Source organism: Leishmania panamensis (genome assembly GCF_000755165.1).
Source record: "Leishmania panamensis strain MHOM/PA/94/PSC-1 chromosome 29 sequence".
In the NCBI taxonomy this organism is placed as follows: domain Eukaryota; phylum Euglenozoa; class Kinetoplastea; order Trypanosomatida; family Trypanosomatidae; genus Leishmania; species Leishmania panamensis.
The window spans coordinates 333,370-346,181 of NC_025875.1; the positions used below are offsets into that span (position 1 = coordinate 333,370).

Below are 12,812 nucleotides of genomic sequence, written 5' to 3' on the forward strand. Positions count from 1 at the left end.
TCTGAAATTTTCTATATTTCGCATGCACGACAAATTCGGAGATCAGGCTTTCGATCTCAGTGCAAGAAGCGGTAGATACGCGCCGTCACCTCATAATATCATCTGTTAAGACTCCCAGTTACCTCACAAAAAAAAAAATACAATGTGTCCAGCCTTTTTCACGAGCAGAGCTAATGCCTCAATCGTTGCTTTTACACCATGGTAATCCATGAAGATCAACACACCTGCTTCCCTATGAAATAGGGTGGTGAAATCGAGGCGCTACGCAAATCCAGCGCTGTTCACAAGGACATCCATGCCAGAAGAGAACTGCTTGACAGGTAATACTGCAGAGTCCATAGTTAAAATATAAGAGGTATATAGCTTGTCATGACGCAGCGCTGTGACAGGGCATGCTCCTTTGATTGCACTCTCCACCCCACTTGCTTTCATGCTACTTCGACAGCTCATAATCACCACATACCTTTTTTCGCAAAGTCCCAGAGAAACGAAAACTCTCATAGCCATGCTGTATCCACTAAAGAGAGCTGTGGGTGTAATTGAACGAATCCGAATACAAACAAGGCTCAGAAACCACACGAAATTGATTCCCATACTTTGAGAGTAAACATCATTGTTGGGTCCCTTTAGGGGGAAAACCCTCCGCTCAGGAGGGCTGCGCCAGCTCATTAATGCATGAACGGATTCGACAGAAAGAAACAGCATGACACACCAAGCCGGCAAGAAAGCCAAACGGCACGCATCCCTCCTGCCAAAAGCGCCCGTGCATTTCGCCCAGTCCCTCCGCTTTTTCCTTTCCCCAAGCAATAGAACGCATTCCCTGACAGGGAACCCGCGCCTTCGCTTCCGCATTTCACACAGGAAAATTCAATCACCCAGTTCAGTCATCAGAGCCCCGCTGTCATTTCTAAAATTGCTGCAGAAATTCCCTTTGAGCCACAGGAAACCTAATCAAGGGAAAAATAAACAGCCCCGCATCTGACCCGGGGGAAAATTTGTGCAAGGCACAGAAGGACGCCAAAAACACCAGCACCGCCCCCCCACGAAACGCCCTCCCCCAGAGCGCAACAACCCAAAAAAAAAACGGACGGAAAATACCCCCCACCGCCGACCACACCATTTTTCCGGACAGCCACCGTTCCACCGCACACCAAAGCAAACAACGCCCCCAGCAGAGACTCACCCCGCGCCCCCGCCAAAGGAAGACCCGCGCGGGGCGTTGGGAAGCCCGCCACGGGGCCCCCGAGGTGGCAAAGCCCCGGAAGACGCGCCCGCCCAAAGCCACTGCCAAAAACAGACATCACGCCCCCCAGCCCCAACGGCCGATGGGCCCCCCACGAAGAGACGCTTGGGGACCCCCCCCCCCTCCCAAGGAGCAGAAAAAGAACAAGAAAAACATCTGAACGCGCCGCACTCCCCCCCCCCCAGCGCCCGACAGCCAGAAACCCGCAAACGCAAAGGGCGCTGAAGGCCTTCCCCACCACACGGAGGCGCAGCCACCACAACGGCGAAGAACCCTAGCACAAAGCCATGATTTACAAACTCCAACTTCAATTTCTTAAAGAACTGTATCGTCAGTTTTCATTTCCTAAACAAAATAGCAAGACGTGCCGCATTTGAAGAACCAAGAGGACAAACCCCTGGTTACCCAAAAACCCCAACCTTTCCGAAGGGACAAGCAACCAACCGGTCAGCATCACGCCTTCTGCGCTGATGACCTCGCATCCCCACGCGTTCCACAGGCAAAGACGCTATCCGAGCCGCACTGCTGTTCTCCCCCTGGTGGACGGGGCACCGGGCACTTTGGCACTGGATGAAGCTGCGCGCCTCCAGAAGTGAAAGGCCCACCCCCTTCTGGTGCCCAGCGCCGCTGTCGGCTGCGCACCTCCGTTGGGAGCGCGCACTTGGAAGAGGTTTGCCACCCCCCCTCTCAGCGTGGAACCAAGGAAAAGAGCGGCGCTTGCCGGCGCGTTGCAGAGTCCATCGAAGCATCCACGGCGTGACCTTCCAGGCTGGGGGCAACCTGCTCGCGGGAACGGCGCCCGGCAACGGACCCCCCGGTCTTTCCGCGCGGCGGCGTTTGCGTCGGGGGGCGGCGCCGGCCGCCGTCGCAGGGGGGCCCTTGGGCACTTTTGCGCCGCGGCCGCCACGCAAAACGCCTGCAACAGAGGCCAAGCGGAAGAGCCCACCCAATCACTCCCGATATCGCGGCGCCCCGGCGGCCCCCTGCGGATGCACGTGCCTTGGCCCCCCCGGGGCGCAGCGCGCACACGCCCCACCCCGCGCGCCACGGCCACGCGCACCCCAACGCGCCGCCCCCAGGCGGCCCGCCCACACGAAGAAAAAAGAGAGACGGTGACATGCAGGCGGCGCCCCTCTCGATTTTTTTTGGGGGGATTCCGCGCTCGCTGCGGGCGGATGGCGCCGCGGGAGGGGGGGCGCGATGCCCCGGGAGGGACGCAACGCCCTCACTCCAACAAGTCCCACGCAGACGCGGCGGCAAGAGGCGGCAGACCCTCAGCCTGCGGCCATCGGGCTGCGTGGGAAGGGGCTGGGCTGGGCTTTTGGACCCGCTGCGAAGACAACGCGATCGACCATGGTGTGCGGGGGGCGGTGGTGGTGCGGACGCCGCCACCGGCCCGCGCCCCCACCCCACAGGACGGAAGGACGCAGCGCCCATAACGGCAGGGAATGGTGTATTTCATGGCGTCTGGAAATCAATTCTGGCGTCGTTGGGCTGTCACATACGTAGCCACTTCTGTTTTTTACGGCCACCGTGTGCTGGCACACGCCGGCGGAGATGAGAAGCTTGCGGAATCACGGGCGCGAAGGGGTCCGCGCTAGCTGCGCGGATGGCGGGCGGGTCCGCCCCTTCCAGTCCAAAAAAAACCGCTCCCCATTATTTATCCGGATTTGGCAGCCCACTTTATTCTCTGCGGTGTTAAGGGGAATCCGGGCCGTGGGAATCCTTTGTGGCGGCGGCCAGCGCCGCACGAGTATTGCAGGAGACCTGGAAAGGCACGAGAAACACAAGAAGCGCAAGCGCCTGCTTTCGCGCGCGTCTGCGGTTAGCCAAAAGAATGAGACATACCAGTGCAAAGGACTTTTATTCCTAATTTTACGTACAAATGATAATTTGTAAAACTTGAATATGAGGCATATCATTTTCACTGTTCTTTTCCTTTTTTTAACTAAAGCACTGCGGCGCAAATAAAGTATGCTTTTCATTCGTTATCAAAATAAATACTTTCCCTGTTGTTGACGAGGTGGTGTTCGAGGAGAGGGGTCTGTAGAAGGCGTCGTAGCTTTGGGAAAATGTGAGCGCGGCTCACTCGGCATGTTAACTTCACGCGTTCCTTCCCAATAGCCCTTCGGTGGCGTGGGGCGCCTCGGCGTGGCATAATGGTCCAGTACCCTCACCCTGGAGGGTCCAAGCAACCCCCCATCCCTTGCCAATGCCGAACCGCTTCTCGTGGTGGCGGTGCTTGGCGCCCGCGACGTGTCTAGGCCAGAGCGGCGTGCCGCTGCTGGTGTCGGCGGTCGGGTCGTGGATGGCGCTGCGTCGGCGCGGCCTGCGGCAGTGGGCGCGTTTGCACTGCCCGTGTGATGGGCAGGAGTGTCGGCGTGGCTCGCACGCATCCCACCCCGGGCCTCACCGCCTGCTGGTGTGAGGAGCCGGAGCCGCCCCGGCGGGTGCGCCGTGTGTTGGCCGGCATGATGCGGGGGGCTGTGGGGCGACCTGGGGGCGTGGGTGGGCGGTGTGTGCGGCGGAGGCTGTGGCCGGGTGGCTGCGTCGGCGCGCTGCCGTGACGCGTGCCTAGCGCCGCTCAGCGCTTCGTGGTGGGTATTGTGGGGGGCGTTTGCCGCGATATTTGTTGGGGCTGGCCGATGTCTTTCAGCTTCTTATTTGCCGCGTGTTTGTTTAGCGGTGGTGGCCTGGTTTTTATTGTTGCGATATCTTTGTTTTTTTTTTTGTGCCGCGTGCCGTGGCGAAAGGCGACTTGCGCAGCGCTATTTTGTTGTTCTCTGGGGGTTGTTGTGGCGTTGTGGCTGCTGGGGGTTCACGATGGGTCTCGTGAATTCCTGGGCGCCTGTCTTTGCGAGTCTTTTGTCTCTCGCACTCCGTTGTAAACGGGGGATGACAGTTTCCCCAGCTGTCGTAGGGGAAACTGTTGTGCGATGGGGTGCGGCTGGGATGCAAAAGAGGCTTGCAAGACTTCGCCTTCTGTTTAGTGGTTCGTGTTGTGAATACAGGTTGGCTGTCCGCTTTCCGAAAAAGTGGGGGGTGGGGAAGCTTTAATTGCAACGGGATGGGGAAGGGTACCAGCGAGGCAGGTTGTTGTGGGAGTTTCATGTCATGTGTGGCAGTCGCTGTCACGTACTCTTGTGCTTGTTGGGTGATATGGTAATGAGTTTTTGCGGTTGTGCCTAGTGGTTAACTCAGAGGAAAGCTGTGAGCAAAGTGCTTTACTCGAATCTATGATTTGGAGTTCCATTGATACTTCACAAAGCGAAAAAATTTTTTTTGGGGGGTTAATTTAAAGGAATGCAGTAGCACTAGCCAAAAAAAAAAAAACAAGTAAGAGCCACGCACTGTTTTCATTTTCCACCCCGGCAGTGTGGTCTCTAAGAGTGGCAGCTCATTTTGCTTCGTATGCTGGCGGAGCCAGCTCTGACCTTTGATGTAACTGGCAATGCCTTTCTCAATTATTCAATTTTTTCGTTATCTTGTCAATTCTATCCTCAACTGCGATAATAGTAATCAGTGGCTGATAATTCGGGTCCAGGGAACATCCATAGTATCTTCTACGGATAAAATGATGGTACCCACAAGTTGTGGGTTTGGGACGCTGAAGGAGATGGTCAAAAGGATAGTGCTAGGCCAGGGTCTTGCATTCCTCATCTCCTTCACCGGTGTCTCTACCACGAAGCTTGTCAACAACAACGCAAGCTATCCCGTACTTCAGTCTGTCACAGCATACGCATTCATTTTTGCAGTTTATTTCCCAGTATTTCTCTTTATACTATACAAGTACCGCAGTCAACCATTCTCGAACTTTAGATTTTTCAATCGTTGGTGGAAATACGCGATACTGGCTGTGATTGATCTCGAGGCTAACTACGTCGTGGTACTTGCCTATCAGTACACGAACATGACTTCCGTCCAGCTTCTCAACTGCTTCACCGTACCATGCGTTCTGGTACTAAGTTTTTTTATATTGCGAATGAAATTTGCGGTTACTCATGTTGTTGGTGGAGTGATCGCGATTGGGGGCCTCGCGTTTCTTATTGCACTTGACGCTGATGGCCTTTCCCGTAGCGAGGGTGGGAACCAGGAAGTTCTCGGGGACATCTTGTGCTTGATTTCAAGCTTGCTGTACGCGACAAGCAATGTACTGACGGAGTGGTTTGTAAAGCCATCAACACCAACTTTTATGTTCAGCTGCTGCTGTGGAAATCGAAGTTGTGAGACAAGGAATGCTACTACATCTGCATTACCTTCAGCCAACATTCAGGAGCCCACCTGCACGTTTCCAGACAAAGAGGATGCGGGCACGGCAGAAAATCATTTACAGGTCTCTGCTTTCATTCCAGTTGTGGAGAACCTGGTAATGATGTCCTCGTTCGCCTTGGTCTTTTCAACAATACAGTTTTTTGCAATAGAGTGGAAAGCGTTCCAACCAAATCGTAGCTCCTGGACAGGGCAAGACTGGTTGTTTCAGATGGTGTTTGGTGTCACAATGTTGCTTGTTTACACTATCATGCCGATTATGTTTATCGTTTCCAGTGCAGCTTTCGCAAACATATCCTTACTGACTGCGAACATCTACGCCATTATATGGAACGTCACAATTTTCAAGATATATCCTACTAAGCTGTTTTTTGTTTCGTATGCTATTATTGTCGTCGGCATCATCTTGTACAATTTGACTGACATTGTACGGATTCCCTTCTGCTATCGCTGGAACTACCCCTGTGGTGATCCGTTCAAGGAAAACGGAAAAAAGATGGAAGAGGATTCAGAGGAACAGGTGCACGAAGCAGCAAAAGGCCAGACCCAGCGCGAGGCAGAGTCCACTTCAACTGAGTCTAGTAGTGGAAAGCAGGGGGACGCCACAGGAAGGGTGACAAGCGGTGGAGCTTGTGAATTGCATCGCTCGCAAAGGGAATGATGAGTTTATTTTGTTGTTGCTAAGTAATCATAACAGCAGAGTTCAGTGTAGGGCATCCTACCAAGGAAGCTGAAAGGAAAGAGGGTCAGTAAGAATGTCGGCATAATGTACGGCAGCCACCTATTCTCTGTGGAGCAGGAGAAAGAGCACCTCTCTCCCTCGAAGTTCCAAAGACGGATGGTTCAGCGAGGACATGGGCGATGAGAAGAAGGGAGAATGCTTCGAATCTAGCTCTCGAGCGACTTTCTATCCTTCTCATCACCGTAATTTTGAATCAATATCTTCCTGCTTTTCCACCTTGTATTGCAATCTGTTTCCAGCATTTCGTAATCTTTTCTCCTTGTCGCTCCTACGTTTGGGATGCGGACAGTCAGCAAGCCTGTTTTTTTCGTTATTGGATCTACTGGAAGTGGCAAGTCAAAGGTGGCGGTTTACCTCGCTCATGAATTAAGGGGTATTCACGGTTACAAGGATATTGTCATAATTAACTGTGATGTTTATCAGTGCTACGCTGATCTTCCAATTTCGACTAACAAACCATCGGCGACGGACCTTGGTGGAGTGACTCACGTTTGCTTAGGGTTTCTCAACAGTGATGGCTCTGTTATCTGTGACAACAGCTGCAGCTCCGTGGAACAACGCGAGTTCTGCCGCGAGGCGCAAATACAGCTGTCAGGCAATACTGCTTTCAATGTTCACTCGTACGAACGCATCGTGATGTCCTTTATAACAGGGTTCTTTCAGCGACACACAGATGCAGCTGTAATCATCTGTGGTGGAACCTGTTACTACGCTCAAGTTCTACTCTTTGCGAACTCTCTAGTCTACGATGATGAACAACTCTGCCTATCTTCTTATCCTGATTCAGATGCAGAGGGGGACTTGTGGGAACGACTGAACATGGTTGATGCTGAGGTAGCGTCGCGATATCATCCCAATGATCGCCGTCGCATTAAGCGACTACTTGAGATCTATGATGCCACTGGACAGGCGCCATCGGCCATCTTTGATGCACAAGGATCGGAGCTGCGATTTGATAGAAACACACTCTTTATTGTGTGGGTCCGCATGAAGCGTGATATTTTGTACAGCTTTCTGAACAGACGCGTTGATGTGATGCTTCATCGCGGGATGCTAGATGAGGTCAAGGCGTTTTGGCTAAAAAGTGGCGGGAAGCTTCCGCGTAATAGTCTCTCCGAGGCGATTGGCTGCAAAGAGTTTTCCCAGTTTTTTTCTAGCAGTAACCCGCTACTGATCACGAGCAGTGATTGTGAAAAAGCAGTTGCGCAAATTAGGTCGAATACTCGCCGATATGCCCGACAACAGGAGCGATGGATTCAAAACCGCCTTCTTCCACTTTTGCATTCATCTCCCTTAAAAGACTCCCCGACGCACTTTGTGTTGCTATGGGTGCAGGACGGCGTGGACACTTTGACTTCTGTTCAACAGACTTTGGATGCTCTTCTAAGGCCATCAGCAGAAAAACCTCTCGCAGAATCGCTGTTTCCATTAAAGCAGCAGCTGGCCTCTCGAGAGCCAGTTTCCCAAGAGCAGTGTGAAGTATGCAAGATCCTGGTCTACGGTCGCGGTCAGATGGCGGCACATCTCAAGTCGAAGCGTCACCGAGGTTCTCTAAGACGCTTGGCGCTGGAAAGGAGTCACAAAGAGAAGTACGGGTTTGAACTGCCTCCGCCAAAGAGGAAGCGGGGTAGTTGAGGCTCTCTCTATGACTATTCCGGGAATGGTGGTAAAACAGTCATACTACATGCTGCTATGGATGAAGGACGATACTGAACCAAACAACCAAATGAAAAAAGAAAACGAAAATAATGAAGGGGATCGTAGAGCAGTAGGTTGCTCTCTCGTTTTTAAATCAACGGAGCTAGAGCCGCAGGAGCTGTGTATACCATCTTAAAAGTTCTCAGGATGGAAGGACTGCACATTCCTCAGCCCTCAAAAAAGAACCTGCCGTTGTCAAGGTGCTGCCCTTTCTTAGTAGCAAGCTGCCCAAGTGACACACCCACAGTTTTACCTTCATATTGGATTTACTTCTTTCCCCTCTTTATGCATTTATTGGCCCTCATTCACACTCGTTTTCCGATTCTCTCAGCCTTCTTTATGTGGTGCTCTGGATCTCGTTGTCTCTGCCCTTCCTCAATTCTTTTCTGTTGGGAGTCGCAATGTCGCAGATTTACATTGCTCTCGCTTTTTTGACCACGTGCGCTGTCGCTGCGGTGGTGGTAGGGGCGCTTCGGTGCAGGAAGGTGATAATGAAAGGTAAATCTGATGTTGCACTCCAAACTGACGAGGCGCTGTCATTGCCTTTGAAAGGCTCCGTCGTGCTGTTTTCGCTGTACGTCTCCTTGCGCTTTATTCCGAAGGAATACTTCAACATCTTGATTTCCTTCTATCTTAGCTCGATTAGTGTCTTTGCTCTTCACATGTTCTTAAAAGGGTACGTCAAGCCCAACATTCTCACTGGAATGATCTGCGTGGGAACCGGGTGCGCCAGCTTTTTTGCTCAAAACTGGATTGCAAGCAACGCGCTGGCCTTTTCGATTGCCGTCACCACTCTTGAATGGCTTCCTGTGAATGGGTTCACGACTTCCTTCATTCTGCTGATTGGCCTCTTCTTCTACGACATCTTCTGGGTATTTGGGTCGGACGTCATGTTAATTGTGGCAACCGGCATTGATGGACCAATCAAACTCGTGTTTCCTCAGACGATCTTTGGCGACTACTCCAAGAAGAGCCTTCTGGGACTCGGTGACATCATTGTGCCTGGGTTTTTTATATGTCAAACTCTGGTGTTCTCAAAGGATTATGTGAAGAGGGGGAATGTGTACTTTGTCACATCGATTGTTGCATACACCCTGAGTCTTGTGAACACTATGGCTGTCATGCTGATCTTCGAACACGGCCAGCCGGCGCTCCTCTTCATCGTACCATGGCTTCTCGTCACATTCTCCGCTGTCGCCATGTATAACGGGGATGTCAGGGCAGCATGGAACTTTGATATTCTTAATGTCTTCACGACCTCTTCAGAGAAACCGGCGGAAGGTGATCCGCGTGCAGAAGAAGAGGTATCCCTCTCCAAGTTTCTCTGCGAGGCTGTTTCAGATCTTTTCGGATTCGTGGAGGAAGGGGCGGAGGAGAGAAAAGCGGTGGCGGAGTTGAAGAAGAAGGCGTAAGGATGAGGAGACTATCTTGACGCGCGATGGATCACCTCCACGTGCGTGGTGCCCATTCCTTCAGCCCTTTTTTGCATATGGGCGCAACTAACTGCAGAAAGCAACGGCGTGTCGATACCAAACCGGAAACCAGCTGCCAATAGCACTGAGAAGCTGGCCAATTTCCACGGCTTGATTAGTGCACAGGAATTTGATACAGGTAGCTACGAACACACACGGCGTAGCCCTGGAGCGGGTGCTTGGTTTAGTGCACCACAGAAGGCAGCAGCTGAACAGCCGAGCACGGCCCACTGCTTCTGCCCTTTTCTTGCCTTACCTTGATCAAGAGGCTATTTCCTTTATATTTCCACTCTCGTCCTTGCTTATTGGTGCTGCTTTGATCCTGACAGTTAGAGGACATGCAGAGGAAAAATACATTACACCTTCGAAATTCTGATCATAGTCACGTACTCCCTTTTTTCTATACACCGTATCAGCACCCATCACGATTCTACATAACTGCTGGTCTATTTGCCCAGACTTTTCTTATCAGCGAAACCTCTGCTGGACAGCAGGTGGCGGGCAAATGCTGCGGAGTACCCTTGTACGACGCGTCAATGCGCAGGTGGCGAATTCGACAGCGAAGGCGTCTGGAGCGATTACCCAGCGAGTTGCGCAGAAGCCACCATCAAAGGTTAAGTACTACATGTGTGTCGTCTACGAGGGCCTGCGGCACGTGTATCATGGATTTCGGCTCTTCTTCATCAACACACGCTTGGCCTGGAAGTACTCGCGTCAGCTGAAGAAAGGTGTCGCTCTCACGAGACGCGAGCGACTTCTCTTGGAAAGCTCAACCAAGGATCTATTGCGACTGGTGCCGTTTAGCTTCTTCATTGTGGTTCCGTTTGCCGAGCTTCTTTTGCCGGTCGCGTTAAAGATGTTTCCTGGACTTATTCCGTCGACGTTCGAGTCGGAGTCCCAGGGGCGCAACCGCTTGTACGGCGACGCGATGAAAACACTGCGTGCTCGTCAGCGCGCGATGGACTACCTGTCTGCCACGGCGTTGGCCACGTTTGACAAGGAGCAGCAGGAAGTGATCCGACGTGCCGTTATGGGTGATTCAATCGCCCCCAAAGACATCCGTCTTGTAGCGCCGTACTTTGACCGTAATGGACCGCTTAGTGTCTTCAAGGTTCCGGACAACATTGTAGTTGGTCTCGGTCGGTCTGTTGGGGTCTACAAGTGGTACCACACCCTGCTCCCCACACGCGTGCTGTCCCCTATTATGCGGCGCTCGATCATCCGCCGCTACCATGAGGCTCGCGAGGATGACCGTCTCATCCGCTTGGAAGGTCTTGACGGCATGAGCAACGACGAGCTTGTCAAGGCCAACCAAACGCGCGGGATGCGGTGGACAGAGGGAACTGAAACACTCCGAGTACAGCTGGAGTGGTGGAACTCTCTGGCGCAGGACGGCAGTGTCCCGTACAACACACTTTGGTGGATCAAGCCGACTCGGTATAGCATTCGTAAGTCGATGAACAACTTGCCGGTCGAGCAGCGGCGGCAGCTTTTAGGTATCCAGAATCTGCCGGAGACGGTTCGTGCAAGTCTCGAAACATTGTGCGAGACGGTCGACACCATGTCTTCCATTAGCGACGAGCCAAACAGCGCAGACAAGCTTGTGGAGAAGATCGAAAAGATCACCTCTTCTGCTGAGAAGAGTGACTCTGACATTGGCTTCGAGGGACTGCAGGAAGCCGTCGGCGCCTATCTGACGGAAGAAAACGTGAAGAGGATGTTCGAAAAGTTGAGCAAGAAGAAGCTTCCGGAGGAGAGTGTGGTGGTCTCAGACGTCATCGAGTGCATTGGTCAGGAGACACACAACTCTAGCCATGTTGTCTCGACAGTGTTTGACGCGTTCGACTACGGCGCTGGCTCAAAGCCAATCACAGAGAAAGTTCTTCTGGGTATTGGTGCGCGTTGCCGAAAGGCGGTGAGGGTGCCGTCCACACCGAAGGCAGCGGAAGAAAAGCCAAAGAGTACATCCAAGGGGGAGGAGAAGAAGTCCGTAGAGACGGCACCGCCTGGAAAGAGATGATTACACGCAGGTACACACCATCTTCAACAAAGTCACCTACTTTAAGGAAAAGGGCAAGAACGAACAAGAGAAACGCCTGGTGCTTCTCTTCTTTCTGTTAGCTATCGTGTGGCTCCTATACCAAATGGCTGCCGCATCACACCAGCTAGACCCACCTAATCTCGTGTGGTAATATATCGGTGTGCGCTTTCTTCATTTTGCGCTCTTTTTGTAGAGCTTCTTCTCCCCTTCTTCTCAGCCGCAGTAAGATAAACGGGAAAAGGTCGAACACTGAGAATTCAAAAGACTCTGTTACTTTGGTGCTTTTCTTCTCACCCTTCTTTTTCGCTATTGCTCCTTTCGCGTCATCCATGCCTTGCTTCCCCCCTTTCCCTCTTTGCTGTCTATAGTTGTGGATGAGGTTGATGTGGTTGCTGTGTTAATGCGTGTTTGTGTTTGTGCATACTTGCAAGGGCTCTATGTATGCATTCCGTCTAACACACCTTTTTTTCGAGAGGGAGAGGGAAGAGTTCGAGCGCGTGCCTGTGCGCACTGCGGCGCTGCTCGATTTTATGTTTTTGTATGCGCGTGACGTCTTACGACGGTTCTGGGAGTTGCAGACAATGTGTCGGGCGGGTGCAGGGTGACCGTTAGCTTTCATCAAGGAGCGTTGCGGACGATCGGCATTGGCTATACAGCCGTGAGATTTTGTGGGTGCGGCAGCTGTGAGGGGGTTTCATGTGCGTGGTCTCTACAAGCACGTCTTGTTCCCCATTTGCGCATCTAAGAACAAAAACACTTTGCGCGCTGCAGCTTCTTTCCTCTTGTGCCGCCACTTCCTCCTCTTCAAGCCAAAGCTTGGCGGAATGAGGGCGTTGGGGATGCCGCTGTCGCCAGATGTGCAACCCCCCTTTTCGGCTCTCTTTGCGTCAATCCCCCCTTTGTGATGGTTGCCGACTGAGCCTGAGTGGAGCTGGGTAGCGGTGACAAAACGGAGATGCGTGCGGACACCGTGCCGGCGGTGAAGTGTCTCGATACGATTGTGCGGTGAATGCGCGTGCGATGCCACTACTCCTTTGACCTTCGCCCTTCGTCTTTTTCTTTCTATTGCTTGCTTTGTGTCTTGTGCTCACTACTCTGCACGTTGCGTACACGTCTCGACTGTCAAGCGACGTTTTCTTTCTCCTTTGAGGAATAGATGAAAGATGAGGACTTTGGATTGCGACTCCTCCTCGCTACAGTCATATCCCCTTTTCTGGCGCCTTTGAACTATCCGAGGAAGGTTACGGTGCTTTTCCTCCCCTCAACTCCCTCTAAACCACTTTCCCCACTTTCACTGTAAACGCAGTACTTTGGGCTACTCTGTGCTGGGTGAGCTTCAGAGGAAAG

At 52.4% G+C, this 12,812-nt stretch overlaps 4 protein-coding genes across 4 annotated transcripts, besides 2 other annotated features; all 4 read left to right on the forward strand.

The window, feature by feature from the left end:
- Positions 1-1,683: 1,683 nt before the first annotated feature.
- Positions 1,684-2,597: a repeat region.
- A 776-nt stretch (positions 2,598-3,373) lies between these two features.
- Positions 3,374-3,858: a repeat region.
- A 959-nt stretch (positions 3,859-4,817) lies between these two features.
- LPMP_290930 (hypothetical protein) lies at positions 4,818-6,173 on the forward strand (the record flags this gene model as incomplete). The annotated part of the gene is made up of 1 exon (XM_010702399.1): positions 4,818-6,173. One exon carries the CDS (start codon positions 4,818-4,820, stop codon positions 6,171-6,173), a length of 1,356 nt encoding a protein of 451 aa, XP_010700701.1.
- A 1,068-nt stretch (positions 6,174-7,241) lies between these two features.
- LPMP_290940 (tRNA isopentenyltransferase, putative) lies at positions 7,242-7,889 on the forward strand (the record flags this gene model as incomplete). Its single annotated transcript, XM_010702400.1, has 1 exon — positions 7,242-7,889. The coding sequence occupies one exon, from the start codon at positions 7,242-7,244 to the stop codon at positions 7,887-7,889; it is 648 nt and encodes a 215-aa protein (XP_010700702.1).
- A 554-nt stretch (positions 7,890-8,443) lies between these two features.
- On the forward strand, positions 8,444-9,364 carry LPMP_290950 (signal peptide peptidase, putative; the record flags this gene model as incomplete). The annotated part of the gene is made up of 1 exon (XM_010702401.1): positions 8,444-9,364. One exon carries the CDS (start codon positions 8,444-8,446, stop codon positions 9,362-9,364), a length of 921 nt encoding a protein of 306 aa, XP_010700703.1.
- Positions 9,365-9,929: 565 nt separating this feature from the next.
- On the forward strand, positions 9,930-11,444 carry LPMP_290960 (LETM1 and EF-hand domain-containing protein 1, putative; the record flags this gene model as incomplete). Its single annotated transcript, XM_010702402.1, has 1 exon — positions 9,930-11,444. The coding sequence occupies one exon, from the start codon at positions 9,930-9,932 to the stop codon at positions 11,442-11,444; it is 1,515 nt and encodes a 504-aa protein (XP_010700704.1).
- Between the last annotated feature and the right edge of the window lie 1,368 nt (positions 11,445-12,812).